A 14,819-nucleotide genomic window follows, 5' to 3' on the forward strand; every position below is an offset into this window, starting at 1 on the left:
CATCTGGACAGTTTCTTTTCTTTCTTTTCTGAAATGTTTCACCTTCCATCCGGAAGGCTTCATCAGCCAAACATAACTGGTTTATTCCACTTTGGAGTAAGCCGTTTGGAGGAAGAATCAGTTTTGTGTTGCGTTTCCTTGACTGATGAAGCCTTCTGGATCGAAGGTGAAACGTTTCAGCCAAAAAAAGAAACTGTCCAGATGACCTGACTGAAAATTGTTGGATTGTAATTGTAAACCTGGATTATTGAGCATGGACATTTTAGGAGCTCTATCATTATTTTCAAATCCATCATTTACTCCTTCAGCCCTGGATGGAGCTTTCGACTAGTGGAAAGAACTGGGATTGCAATGTGTTGGGGACTTTGTGTATATAAGAACTCACCTTCACAACTTTGACAATACAACACTGGACAAACTAGACCAGTGCCTCAGAGAATGTACAACTAAAAATAATGTAAATTCATTTATCTACAAAATTTTACAAGGACACAGACAAGTAAACATTACTACAGTTAAGACTGAGTGTGTAAAAGAACTGGGGATGGAAAAACCAGAGGATTTGTGGAAAAAAAGGTCTGAGACATTAATTTGTGCTCCCTTAATGCCAGACATGTTCTGATCCAGTTCAAAATGATGCAGATTACCCCATTCAGACAAGGTTACACAAAATGTTCCCAGATGTGTCAGCACTATGTGATAAATCAAACAGATGCAGATTTATTACACGTTGTGCCCCAGTCTTCAGGAATTTTGGAGGTTGTTCTTCTTCTTCTCCAGAGCCTTTAGAACCAGACTGGATGCACTTTTGGTTAGTCTGGGTGGGTCAGAACAATTTGAGATATTGGGGAGGACAGATCAGAACCTTCTGTCCAATGGACTCCTCCATGTAAAAAAAAAAAACTAAATCTGATGTTCTAGGAAAAAAAGGAGGCCCCAACCTTTAAAGGCTGGATCTCATCACTGACTGATACACTTCACCTGGAGGACACAGTACATCCTCAATGACTAACTGGAAGATTGTGAAACAATCTGGAAATCGGTGATCTCTTATGGAAGAAAAGGACTTTTAGTTACCATACGAGCAGTAATCTTACTATGCCTAGGTAGTACTTTCTAGTGTAGGGGGTTGGATGTGGATGTTTTTCTTCAATGTCTTTGTTTTGTGCATGGTTGTCTGTTTTTTCTTTGTCTTTCTATAGTTTTCACATGTTTGTTTGGAAAATGTAAAAGGCAGTAATTTAATGTCAATGATTGCGATGTTCAGTGGAAGCCTTACAATAAAAATATTTGAAACAAAGTTCCTCAAATCTTTTTAGCCTTTATAGAACAAAATTGTAGCGTAGGCTGGAAATTCGGACAATGGCACCATTCAGAATTTCTACAAAATTATTTTTTCCTGAAAGTTTTTTTTACTTTTACATAAATTGAATTCACAAGAAATTAAAGGAGGCACTGTGGCTCTGAGAAACACGCATTTCTTTATAATCTAAACATTTGTCATCATTTAAGTGTCACATACTCTTAATGAAATGAGAGTCAGCACACAAACGTTAACCCTTCAAAAACTGTCTTTACAACTTGTTAAAACATCCTTTTTACCAAACATGAAGACCTGAATCAAGCCAGAAACAAACGTCTACATGATCAATGCTTTATAAAAAAAAAGAAGAAAAAAAAGTCTCAAGCTGCATCTGTTCCCAACGTGGCAAAATTCTGTCGTTTAACAAAAATGAAATGAACAAAAATATGCTGCTGAACAACCAGCAGCTCGTAACACGGAGCTGTAGAGAAAAGTTCACACTAAAAGTTGAGGCTTGACGTTTCTCAGAGTTTCTCTTCCTCCTCTTTGAGTCTGCTGTTGAGTTGTTCCAGAACGATGCTGAGCTCCACATTTTTGTTCAGCTTCAGGTAGAAGTCCTTCCTGATGGGATGAATGGTGAGCCAGTCTGCCACTACTTCTGCCAGCAGACGGAGGTGCTTCTCCATCTCACCTGCTCAGCAGAGACAAAGGGCAGAGTCCGTTCATTTTTCAAACAGCACTTACCTGAAAATACAGGAAAACTAGAGCACAGTTACAACATGAAGTCTCTTTAAAGCGAAAGGCTTATTCTAATTATTAGGGGTGCACCGATTGCAGTTTTCTGGCCAATCACCGATTTTTAAAAAGTCTGACCTGCCAATTCAGATTTTGGCCGATACCGATTTTGTTTTATAAGCAACACTGTCAGGTAACAACACACCTTCAATTTTCAATCTTATTTTATTGAAAAACATACTTTGAACAATATCCTAGAAACAATAAGCTTGTTTTAACTGGCCATGAGGTAGTGCTCTGAAATATAAATTAAGTTCAGACATTTGTTGTTAAAACTAAAAATAAATAAAAAAATCAGTAAAATCGATTTCTTATGCAAGTATCAGCCGATTTCCGATTTCCCAAAATTAATGAAATCAGGGCCGATAAATCGGCCAGCCGATTTATCAGTGCGCCTCTACTAATTACCATTAAAATAAAATGTTTTGTTTAAGTCCACTAACAGAAAAAGTCTAAAAATGTTATCAACTCCAAAATAAAATATAGAGTAGTCCCTCGCTACTTCGAAGTTTGTTTATTGCGGACTAGACCTATCGCAGTTTTTCAAAATAAGAGTGGACAAGACAAACAATTGGCTGATTGATGGATGAGCTGCACGATCAGCATGGAATTGTTATTTAAAACAAATTATTTTAAATTATTTAGCACCTGCTGCACTTTTGTGCAGCACAGAGCTGCAGGATAAACTTCCTGTTGCAGCTGATTAGGTGAAGCACCCACACTTGCCCCCATCCTCATTCGCCCCACTCTGGGCCCATGAGCAAGGCCCTTAACCCCCCATCTGCTCCCTAAACAGGTCTCTCTTGAAAATGAGTTATCGTGGCTCAATGAGACTACCTGGATAAATAAAGGCTAAATGAAAAAAAAAAAATATATATATATATATATATATATATACATCTATAGATATAGATATACAGATATATATCTATACACATCTATAGATATAGATATATATAGAAGAGAGCTGGCACCACTGTTTCCATGGTTACTGTGGGTAATACACTAAGACATCATAGTTTAAAATCACGCATGGCACAGAAGGTTTCCCCTGCTTAAATCAGCACACATCCAGGACCGTCTTAAGTTTGCCCATGACCATTTGGATGATCCAGAGGAGTCATGGGAGAAAGTTATGTGGTCAGATGAGACCAAAATAGAAATTTTTGGTCTTAATTCCACTCGCTGTGTTTGGAGGACGAAGAATGATGAGTACCATCCCCAAAACACCATCCCTACTGTGAAGCATGGGGGTGGATGCATCATGCTTTGGGGGTGTTTTTCTGCACATGGGACAGGACGACTGCACTGTATTAAGGAGAGGATGACCGGGGCCATGTAGTGAGAGATTATGGGGAACACCCTCCTTCCTTCAGTTAGAGCATTGAAGATGGGGCATGGCTGGGTCTTCCAACATGACAATGACCCAAAGCACACAGCCAGGAGAACCAAGGAGTGGCTCCGTAAGAAGCATATCAAGGTTCTGGAGTGGCCTAGCCAGTCTCCAGACCTAAACCCTATAGAAAGTCTTTGGAGGGAGCTCAAACTCTGTGTTTCTCCGTGACAGCCCAGAAACCTGGTTGATCTAGAGAAGATGTGTGTGGAGGAATGATCCAAACTCTCTGCTGCAGTGTGTGCACACCTGCTGAAAAACTACAGGAAACCTTTGACCTCTGTAACTGCAAACAAAGGCTACTGTACCAAATATTAACATTGATTTTCACAGGTGTTCAAATACTTATTTGCAGCAGTAACACACAAATTATTTTTAAAAATCATACATTGTGATTTCCAGATTTTTTTAAATTTAGATTATGTCTCTCACAGTGGACATGCACCTAAGATGAATATTTCAGACCCTTCCATCAGCAACATATTAACTTGGAATAAAATAAATCCTTGTAAATTTCCAGGCTGCAGTGCAACAAAACAAAGAAAACCAAGGGGTGTGTATACTTTTGCATCCTAATAATACAATAACTTACAAAGGAGGTTTAGTGACAGAAACCCCTCCTGTCTGTGTCTGAACCAACCTGTGCTGAGAGCTGATCTGTAGCTCGCCACCATCCTGTTGCAGGCCACCTCCATTATTAACGCCACTTTCTTCTCTGCAACAAACACGTTGCGAAGGATCCTCACCATCTCCCCGAGCCTCGACATCATCAGCAGCCGCTCCTCCTGAGCAGGGCTGCGAGTCATGGCCGCCTGGAGCTTCTGGGCCTCTTTGGCTCGTATCTGTCAGAAGTTAGATAAGAAATTAGAACCTAAAGAACCAACATAACCTGACGACACACACTGAAGCTGGTGAACCTACCCTGTCCAGCAGGGACTGGGAAACCCCCTTCAGGGAAGCTGGGAGCTGAGCTACAGGAGCAGATGTTTGACAGCAGGTCTGGCTCTGTGAGCATGTTGACTCAGAACTCTGTGTGTCCTTGTCTTCTGTGTTTAAGGTCAGAGAAATCAGGGCCTTCTCCATCTGAACACAGAACAAAAACAAGTTTCATTTAGCTACTGACGAATGAGAACTGATTCCTGTTAAGCACAGAAATAAAATGTATTCTGACCATTTTAAAGTGATGTTCTGTGGAAAAGTTATGAACAATAACTCTCTTACCTGCTGTAGATAGCTCTTTGAACCTCAGTCTGGAAACAAACTATAATTCTGACTGCACTGATGAGCTAATGGCTAATCTGAATACAACAACAATCAAAGTGCTGCCATCTCAAAACAACTTCAGTCTCCAAGATTTTGTAGCGGTTAATGCAAACACTACTTTCATTTTGCAATCCGTGGTTAGCTACGTGGGTTTCTGTGGTAAGCATCAAGCTGTAGCACAGGGCAAAGGTCAAATCAATCATCATACTTTTGCCTGTGAAACAAAATTGATGATGTGAAAGTGTGAATAGCATTTGCACGAACTGCTATAAAACTTTGTAGATTGGAGTTTAAAACAGCAGTGATTTCCATCTGAAGTGTGTCCACTGAGACAAACCACCATTGGCTTGTTAATACGACCTGAATGGGCTTATCATACGTTTACTGCACAATTAAAGACTGACAGCTGGAGAATTATTAGAACAGCCATCATTCAAGTCTTACATGATTTAGACAGCCTTGAAATCTCCCACCTCGAGCAACAAGGACGCTTTTATATTTATTATTTTATATACAAGTGTTAGCGTTTGAAATCTTTGAGATCAGATTTGTTTTAAAACAGCAGGAATCCATTTTGATCGGAGCTGTGTTTGGAATAGACATCATCTTGTCAGAACTCCATTTCTCCAAACTGAAGTCATTAAAGAAGCCATCTGAAACAGGTAAGACGCTGACTTTTCATACCTTCTCTCCACTCACTGGTCATTTGGGAGCTGCTCTGCTCAAAGGTTTACTGTCTGTTTTAGAGCTGGGAACAGTTTTGGAAAATAAGACGGGTCTTCTGACCCATTTGTTCCAATAACTTTAACTTCAGTATGAACGATGAATGTTTGGTTGTTGCTGATGAGTCAGCTAAATAAACGAGTCCATACCTTGGGGGTGATGAGTGAACGGGCCTTGTCCAGCACCTCCTGAGCTGTGGTCAGTTTCTCTGGAACAGGAGCCTGAGGCAGCAAGCTGGGAAGGACAGCTGGGACGGTGTCCACATTAAAGCGAGGGTGCCAGCGGGTCAGTTTGTCCTCTGGAACAGAAACTGGAGGAACCAGTGAGGACAAGAAGTCCTGCAGAAAGAGAGGGAGAAGGTTCAAAAACAAGTCAGAGGCTTTCACATGTAAACTGCAGCTCTTTGATCAAGAGGGGTTCTGGAAGGACCACGAGACGCCAGATGGAAGCAGTAGATGGTACTGAACCAGCTGCTTACCTTATGATGCTGTTTGACGATAGAAACCAGGTTCTGGTGGAAGATGCGTCGTCTTTCCAGGAGACGAGAGGCGGACAGTACAGGTCGGGCTTCATTTTGATCTGATGACGCACACAAAGACCAGCAATGAACACAAAACTCATCACAAGTTGGATCTGGCTTTAAGGCTCGGATATTTAAAAAAAATCCCACTTTAGAGAAAAGTGTCTGAATAAAGCAGGTTCTGACCAGGTCCAAAGAGGGGCTCCACAGTCAGCTGGTAGCTGCCCTTCAACACGCTGCTGCTGAATGTTGGGATGTTCTTCTCCTGTTTGAACGAGTACGCTTCAGGAAACACCGTCTTTATCTGACAGATGTGGCCCTCCTCAAACCGCCTAAAAGACAACATGTTCAAGGTTTATTCAAATCTCCTAAAAATCTGTGACTAGAGAAAGGACTCCTAGTTTTACTTTTGTCCTTTTTGATTTAGTGAATGTACGACTGTTTTGATTAAATCATTCAGTACATTCAAATAAAAACAGAATATGTATCAGCTTCTTAAAAAAAATCAGGTATTAGTTTCATCCAAATGTGTTTTTTACCAGTGAAAAAGCAAAGAATAGCAATAATAACATTTATGAAGAAACTCTTGAAAGGTGAAATTCAACTAATGCCCAAAATGCCAGCATCTGTCATTAGGGATTTGGTGTTTTTGCGATAATCTAAAAGCTGACAAAGTGCTGACTTTTTTATCTATAAGAAACGTGAACAGACTAAAGATCATAAGGAACATTAAAGCTGCAGCCAGTGGCAAATTATGGTCACCATGGTAACCACACACTTTTTTAAAAACCATTATTTTACCAGGAAGAAATCCATTGAGATCATTAATCTCTTTTACAAGGATGTCCTGGGCAATATGCAAATACAGCAACAGTCTTAAAAACATTCAATACAAAAACAACTGGACTTTATTTGTAACAGAAGATGTTTCGCATCCGAGGAGCTTTCTCAATTCAAAGAGCAGAGAGTGAGAGATACAGGTTATAAGGCTGAGTGAGATAAGACACACACATATGTAGATTGGCAATTCACACCTCAACACCTTAACAGTAGGGGTTTCTTAAGGTCTTTGTTACTCTAATTCACAGATGAGGCCCCTCTGTTCATCATGTCCTGGATGACTGAGAATCTTCACCAGCATAGTCTTCAAACAGTAACGGTAGTATTAAAACGTGCGTCTGTCACTCACTGACAGCACTCGGTAGGACAGATGGGAAGTTGAAATGTATGATGTACTGTTTACGTGGGTTTTGCTAACGCTGCAGGAGTTCATTCAGCTTTACAGCTTTGACCAAGTCCACAAATGAGAGATTCTGAAAGCAGCACAGCTGTGCAGCGGTTAGAGCTGCCGCAGTCCTAAAACATGCACGTTGGGTTAGTTTGCAACTCTAAGTTGACCTCAGTTGTGAGTGTAGGTGCATCCATCTTGTGACATACTTGTGCAACATATCCTGAACGGCCTGCTTGATCTTGCTGAAGGTGGCGGTCTCAGAGCGGTTGTACAACATGGCAATCACAGTCTCCATACTCCTGAACATCTCAGCCAGAACCTTGTATTGATAAGGCAGTGACAGGCCAGGCGGGACTGCCTGAGCAAGGGTGTGGTACCGCTGGTATGCTGGCTGCTCAGTCCTGGACAAGAACCAAGAAACCAAATCAGCTCAGCAAACAAATATTAAAGCACAGCCAGAGTTCAGCTCGCTCACCTGTCCTGAGTGTGCGTCTCAGTCTTCTTGATCTCATCGGCTTCTCTCGTCTCCTTCCTCCTCAGGGCTCTGGCTGCTAGCTCTCTGGCCCGGGCCACAGAGACGTTAACGGGGTTAGCATCTGTGGGTGTGGTGGTTTTGAAAGCAGCTGGGGTCGCATTGTTTATAGAAGCCAGAGAGGAGGAGGAAGTGGAAGCTAAAGCTGAGGAGGCAGGGTCAACATTGGACTGTTTCTTTATCCTCTGAAGTTGAGCCTTGAGGGACGTGATGTCCACTTTACGAGGAGCAGCCTGTTGAACCTTTACAAACAGGCAAATGATCAAAGAGACATTTTCAGTATGTTGTCAAATAAACTGGGGAGATATTTTTTGGGCCTCTGACAGCTGAGATTATTCACGGCAGTGGGGCTGCTTGTAATATTTGATTATTTCTCTTAAGAACCAAAATGTGTGTTAAGACATTTACACAAGTTTATGTGTCTAAAAAAGTTAAATCTGGTCCTCTGGACATTCAAAAAAACAAAACAAAGCAAAACAACCAAAAAAATATATAGAAACGTTTCGTCTCTCATCCGAGAGACTTCCCTCAGTCTGAGGTGCTGTTTTCAGCTCAGTCTCTTAAATAGCACCTTCTCAGAGTGGATCAACCAGTTTGCTGCTGACAACCAAAACCAGCTGCTCACATGCTCAAGAAGGACCATCAGCCTAACAATGGATCATTAGCACACTGATGGCTGTTTATAAGTGGTTTTGCTTCCGATTTATATCAGATCAGGCAATGATAGCAGAGCATTCAGATACTGAAAGCAAAGGTTCACATACTTTTACCTCTCACAAACATGTAATATTGGATCATTTTTCTCAATAAGTAACAAAGTATAATATTTTTGTGTCATTTGTTTAACTGGGTTCTCTCTGGGTCCTAGACTTCTTAACAAACAGACTGCAGTGTGTGAGGATCCACAACTACTCCTCCTTCACCATAACCCTCAACACTGGCTCCCCTCAGGGATGTGTGTTGAGCCCTCTCCTGTTCACTCTGCTCATGTATGATTGTAAAGCTACCCATCCAGGGCCAGGCTGTGTAGTGAACTTGACCTATAACATCTTCACCTCTGAGTGGAACTCGGACGAACCCCACTCATGTGAGGTCCACTGGCTGAGGTGAACTTGTGTCAGACGGGATATCGTCACTACTTCGGACGAGTCACAGCCATCCTATGGAGACGCTGAAAGGTAGCGTTAACTGGAGCTCCTCTTCTTCTGATTCATCGTCAGAGAGGTAAATGAGTCTAGTCCCCTACTGAGCGTACCGAGGAAAAGCTGGGTCGGATGGAGGGTGTCGTCCTGTCAACACTTTTCACTCATACACACCACATTCTCCCTCATCCATCTTTCACTCCCACTAAACTTCATCTTTCCATCTTTAAAAATTCTTCTATCAAGTAGAAATCATTGACAGATATTTTTAGAAATGTCTGTGTAAAGTGCTCATCCACCGCCGTGTGGATAATTGATCATAATTGTACAGCTCGCTGATTAATTATGTTGTTATTTTCATATTTTGCCAAATTAATGTAAATGTTTGATGTGTTAAACTTGATTCTGTTAATAAATGACCCACTGTCGTGGTGAGTCAAAGATAATTAACGTCTTACGTCCACATTTCATTAAATTCAATGCACGTTTATATTCAGTCCAGAAAAATGAAGAATCTGTTTTAATTGATGAATATATCTCAGCATCTGTTCATCTACAGCTGTAATATTGTAAAGTTTGCAGATGATACAGCTGTGGTGGGATGCATCACAAACAATGACGAGTCCAGCTACAGGCAGGAGGTGGAACACCTGGAGAGCTGGTGTAAAGAGAATAACCTTCACATCAATGTGAAGAAGACGAAGAAGATGATTGTGGACTTCAGAAGGAACAAACACACCTACACCCCCTAAATATAAGAGGATCTGTGGTGGAAGTGGTCTCCAGCTACAAGTACTTGGGTGTACACATGAATGACAACCTCAGCTGGAGCAACAACACCACCAGCCTGATCAAGAAAGCTCATCAGAGACTCTACTTCCTCAGACGAGCTGTTCTGGGAAGCTCAGTCCTCATCTCCTTCTGCAGGTGTGCAGTGGAGAGCATCCTGTGCTCCAGCATCAACATGTGGCATGGAGGTTGCACAGCTGCAGAAAGAAAAGCTTTGCAGAGAGTGGTGAAGGCTGCACAGAAGATGTTGGAGTCAGTCTTCCCACCATCACAAACATCTACACCTCCAGAAGCAGGAAGAGGGCCACCTGCATCATGAAGGACCCCACTCACCCAGCACACACACTTTTTGCCCCACTCCCCTCAGGAAGGAGGTTAAGGAGCATTAAGTGTAGAACAACAAGACTGAGGAACAGCTTCTACCCTGAAGCTGTTAGACTCATGAATCTCTAACTAGAATAATCACTGTGAAAAACCATATCATGTTGCTGCTGATCTGTTTCATGTTGCTGCTGATCTGTTTCATGTTGCTGTGTTCATGCGTGTTCATCTCTTCACACAGACTCATGTTCATGCTGCTGTTCGACGTATTGTTTTTATGTTATGAGTGCTTAGTGTATATTTAGTTGATGTTTTTCTTAGTTCATATCTTAGATGTTATTACTGTTTTTCTTATACATTTTATTGTTGGATGTAACTGGGACCCTGTGTACATAATTTTGCTCCACCACATGCACCACATGAGGTGCAAATGACAATAAAGAAACTCTGAATCTGTATCTTTATCTACTTTTAGGACTTGAGTGAAAATCTGATGATATTTTAGCTCATATTTATGCAGAAATATAGAAAATTATTATAAAGGCTTCACAAACGTTCAAGCATCACTGTACTTCCAGTTATAGTAGTTTTACATTTCAGGACACAATATAAAATCTGGTCTTTATTACCACGTTCTAAAATTATTCAAATCTAACTTGGGGTGTACAAAAGCACACAGCAGATTCCACCGTGCCATTATTTATTAAACAAAAATGAAGTTGAAATGGAAAAGATGTGTGAAAAACGAAGCCCACCCCGTGATCCAGCTGCTTGTAGAACCACCTTTAGTAGAAAAACTCTCAGTGGTTCTTCTTTACATGACTATCATTCTCTCAGATGGTTGTAGAGGAATTTTGACCCAATCTTCTTTCCATTGTTGAGTCAGTTCTTAGAAGTTTGCAGGTTTTTGTTTCAACACAGCACTCTTAAAGAAAGCCTCAACATTTCAATCAGGCTGAGGTCTGGACCTTGACCGAACCATCACAACACCTTCTTTCCCTTTCCAACTGTTTTGTTGTGAATTTGTTGCTGGGTTGCATCAGGACCCAGACTGATCCAAACTTCAGCAGTCAACAAACATCACATTTGACTCCTTTAGTTTACAGAGGAGGTCATGGTTGAATCAATAACTGCAAGGTGCCCAGGTCCTAAGGCTGAAAACAAGTCCAGATCCACAGTACTTCACAGTGGGCGTGAGATGTTTGGGCTGATATGCTTAACTTGATCTGGTGCTGTGCATTATGGGTAAACATTACTACTTTGGTCTCATCTATCCAAAGTGCATTGTTCCAAAATCCTTGTGGTTCATTTAGTAGCAACTTGACAAACATAAATCCTGCTGCTTTGCTCTTATTAGAGTGAAGATGTTGTTTCCTAGAAACACGTCCAAACAAGTCAGACTTGTTCAGTCTTTTTGTAATTATACTGTCATAAACGTTGACCTTTGCCTTGCTACCTGAAGAGTCTGAGACGAAACCATTTGGTTGTTTTTTACTCTCATACAGTCTGGCCTTATTCTCTTACAATAGCAACCTCTGCAGAAGGAAGAGCTGAAAGAAAAACAGCAACACTGTCTGACGCTGGGGTGAATTTGCTAGGCCCTCCACTCCTGGTGAGATCGGCAGCTGTCTTAAATGTTTTCCACTTGTGAATAATACTTTACTCTGTACAATGGACCCTAAATTGTTTGGAATCAACCTTTAACCCTTCCCAGATTGATCAGCAGCAACATTTACTTCTAAGGTCATTGTTGATGTCTTTCCACTTTGGCAAGTGGTTAACACACACCTGTATGATATAGATCAGCAGACTGACTAAACCTACTGCTTTTAAAAAGGTGATCATACTGAAGTCAGTCAGAATCAGATGCATTTACTTAGCAGCCCCTGATTGATACTAAACCTCTTAAAGCAGCGAGGGTGGACTTCATCATGCAGCTTCTCTGTTGTGTTCTCCGTTTGAAGAAATAATAATAATATGGTGGAATTTGCTGTGGGTTTTACACTTTAAGTTGGATTTGAATAAATGTAGACACTGGTAAAGATCAGATCACTTTATTATATCCTGATATGTAAAACCTTATCACTGAAAGAGAGTGGACTCTTCTCCCCATGACTAACTTGAGTGTTGCAGGTAGATGATTTCTTTAACATGGTGCACCTTCAATTTGAACACTCAAACAGAGACTGTTGATAATTGAATTAGAACAGTCTGAATTAATTTTTTTTGTGTGTGTTGCATTACCAGGCCTGTTGGAGATCAAACATGCAAAAATAATAACAAAAATAAACAAACAAGACAATTTGTGCCCAAAAAAGGCTCCCAAAAATAAAATAGTCCTGACTGTTTTGTCTTTTTACCTGAGGTGAATCATCCTGGAGCAGAAGTTTCTTCCTGGCAGACTTCTTGGTCGTTTTCTCTCCGTTAGTCGAAGCCTTTCTGACCTCTACGGCTTGCCGTCTCTTTTTGGACAATGAATGCTCAGTTATCTCCGCATCAGCAGAGCTCCTCTTCGGTGTCCGCGGACTGGAGAAGATTGAGTCTTTACCGGGGTTGGACTCGCCTCCATTATTATTATTATTAACACCAGAAGCTTCGTCGATAACTCGTAAAAACTCCTTGTGAACCGGGGACGAACAGGAAACAGCGTCTTTGTTTTCGCTGGGAGTTTTAAAGCTGATCGTAGAAGAAGAAACGAAGCTGCTGCGCTGCCGCTGTTTGGCTCCTTTGGCCGGTTCAGAGGTCACTTTCTTCCTCTGCACAAAGAAATCCGTAACTCGAGCCTGAGACATGTCGGTACCCGCAGAGAGTAACAACGAGCCGAGCGAAATCCGTAAATAAACTCTGAAACAACGACCGCTCGCGCTCCGGATATGGTCACAGCAGGAAGAAGAAATAAATTTTCGCGCGAAATCAGAAGAAGCCACGCCTTTTCCGGTCTACGAGTTAAAGTCACATCATCAGACTGTACTTGCCCGTCACCGAAAGGCTCAAGGAGTGTGTAATATTAAGCAATCAAATATCGTACATCTACAAATGTTTTACTCTTAGAGTCAAACTGATTTAATATGGCCGCCACATATTACATTATATATGTTGACGCTCCATATCTGTTAGCAAAATATTTTGCAAACTACTGGACGGATTTGAATGCTACTTTAAGAAAATAATCCGTGGATGTACCTCCACAACTTTTGGAGCCAACCCTATTCAAGATGACTGCCACAGCCATCTGACCGCAGAACACACAAAAATGGCTGTAACAGTCAGTTTTGCAGATATTGATCTAAAACTTCATGTGGTCATATCAAACATAACTCGAACATATATGGGACAACACAAGCGCCTGTGCAATGTTATTTTTAAGGCTTGATAAATTTATGTAGCTGCAATACTATGGAATACAAAAATGAGAAGACGATGAGCATCATAATTATTTAAAAGGAGGACTTAGTCTACTGTTGTAATTGAAATAACAAAATTAAGTGCCATTGTGTTTCTAATTATGTTCTTGATTTTTTTGTCATAGTTCCTAACAGAAAGTGTAATTTATTTTATCAACATTAAGTCTTGTGGTGGTGATGCAACATTTTGAATGAAATCTTTCATGTTATTGGTAAGCGTAAATGGCTGTAATTATATAGCACCTTTCTATCTTATCAAGATACTCAAAGCTCTTTACAACACAATCTGTGTCCTCATTAACCCATTCATACAGCTCTATACTAGATCTCTACAAAGCTAATCTGAATCTGTAGAGAATAATCAGAACTTTAGATCACATTCATACACTGATGGGACACACATTGGAGGCAATGAGGGGTTCAGTGTCTTGCCCAGGGACACTTCAGCTTGTGACTGCTGGTGGAATTGAACCCCCAACATTTTCATTGGAGGTTGACTGCTCTAACCACTCAGCCACAGCTGCCTGTAAATCCATGAAATTCATAAATCCATGTGGTAATATAGCCACCAGCACATTTTCAACAAATCTGGATAAATACAACAGAAAAAGTTACCATTGTTGGATAAACCAATCACACTAAATTGAAAGAAAGAAAAAACGTAGTTAGAGAACTTGATTACTTACATTTCAGCCTGATCAGTCACATGTGATGATCAATACCAGAAACGGGAGTGTGGAGTGTTAAGAACAAGGTGCCTTTTTTGTCTTATTTTTCTGTTTTGATGTGATTGTGTTTCAGGTTAAATCATTGCATCCATTCATGCAAATAGCCACTACAGAAAACAATGGTTTGATGTATGACATTTCACTGTTTAAACAAATATTAATGTGGTTGAATGAATGTAAATGTCACTGGTTCCCAGCAGTTACTGTACGAGAGGCGGGTTACACCCTGGGAAGGTCACAGGCCCATCACAGGGACACTTACAACCATTCACTCTCTCACTCACACCTATGGACAATTTAGGGTTACCAATCAGCCTAACATGCATGTTTTTGGTCTGTGGGAGGAAACTGGAGTACCTGGAGAAAACCCACGCAGCATGGAGAGAACATGCAAACTCCACCCAGAAAGTCCCCCTGGCTAGGATTTCATCTGGTGACCTTCTCGCTGAGAGGCAACAGCTCTACCAACTGATCCACTATGCCACCCTCAAATGATATTTAATAACTTAAATATTCATTACATATTTAATAATAAATAAGAACTTTGGCCATTTGGATAGGAGTTACACTGTGTATAAGAATAGATGCAGATATTTTTTATTTATTTTTCGTCTTTGTTTTGTTTTTGTCTGCTTGTCCAATGCCATGCAGAGCGATTGAGATACTTGCAGATAC

General features: G+C 40.9%; 1 protein-coding gene across 1 annotated transcript; it reads right to left on the reverse strand.

Moving 5' to 3' along the window:
* Positions 1 to 1,827: 1,827 nt before the first annotated feature.
* On the reverse strand, positions 1,828 to 12,870 carry cdt1 (chromatin licensing and DNA replication factor 1). Its single transcript, XM_037688203.1, has 9 exons — positions 12,373 to 12,870; positions 7,704 to 7,993; positions 7,435 to 7,629; positions 6,184 to 6,329; positions 5,956 to 6,056; positions 5,627 to 5,815; positions 4,413 to 4,574; positions 4,132 to 4,333; positions 1,828 to 1,994 (listed from the first exon to the last, which is right to left on the reverse strand). The coding sequence occupies exons 1-9, from the start codon at positions 12,802 to 12,804 to the stop codon at positions 1,828 to 1,830; spliced, it is 1,884 nt and encodes a 627-aa protein (XP_037544131.1). The 5' UTR covers positions 12,805 to 12,870.
* Between the last annotated feature and the right edge of the window lie 1,949 nt (positions 12,871 to 14,819).

Source organism: Nematolebias whitei, chromosome 1, assembly GCF_014905685.2.
Source record: "Nematolebias whitei isolate Nwh7 chromosome 1, NemWhi1, whole genome shotgun sequence".
In the NCBI taxonomy this organism is placed as follows: Eukaryota; Metazoa; Chordata; class Actinopteri; order Cyprinodontiformes; family Rivulidae; genus Nematolebias; species Nematolebias whitei.

What these genes read in the sequence shown, in the direction of transcription:
- cdt1 (XM_037688203.1), bottom strand. Translation starts at nt 12,804, where the DNA reads ATGTCTCAGGCTCGAGTTACGGATTTCTTTGTGCAGAGGAAGAAAGTG. An exon ending in TCGTCAAACAGCATCATAAG is followed by an intron (nt 5,816 to 5,955) that starts GTAAGCAGCTGG and finishes CTCTTTCTGCAG; the next exon opens with GACTTCTTGTCCTCACTGGT. An exon ending in CAGATCAGCTCTCAGCACAG is followed by an intron (nt 1,995 to 4,131) that starts GTTGGTTCAGAC and finishes TCTGCTGAGCAG; the next exon opens with GTGAGATGGAGAAGCACCTC.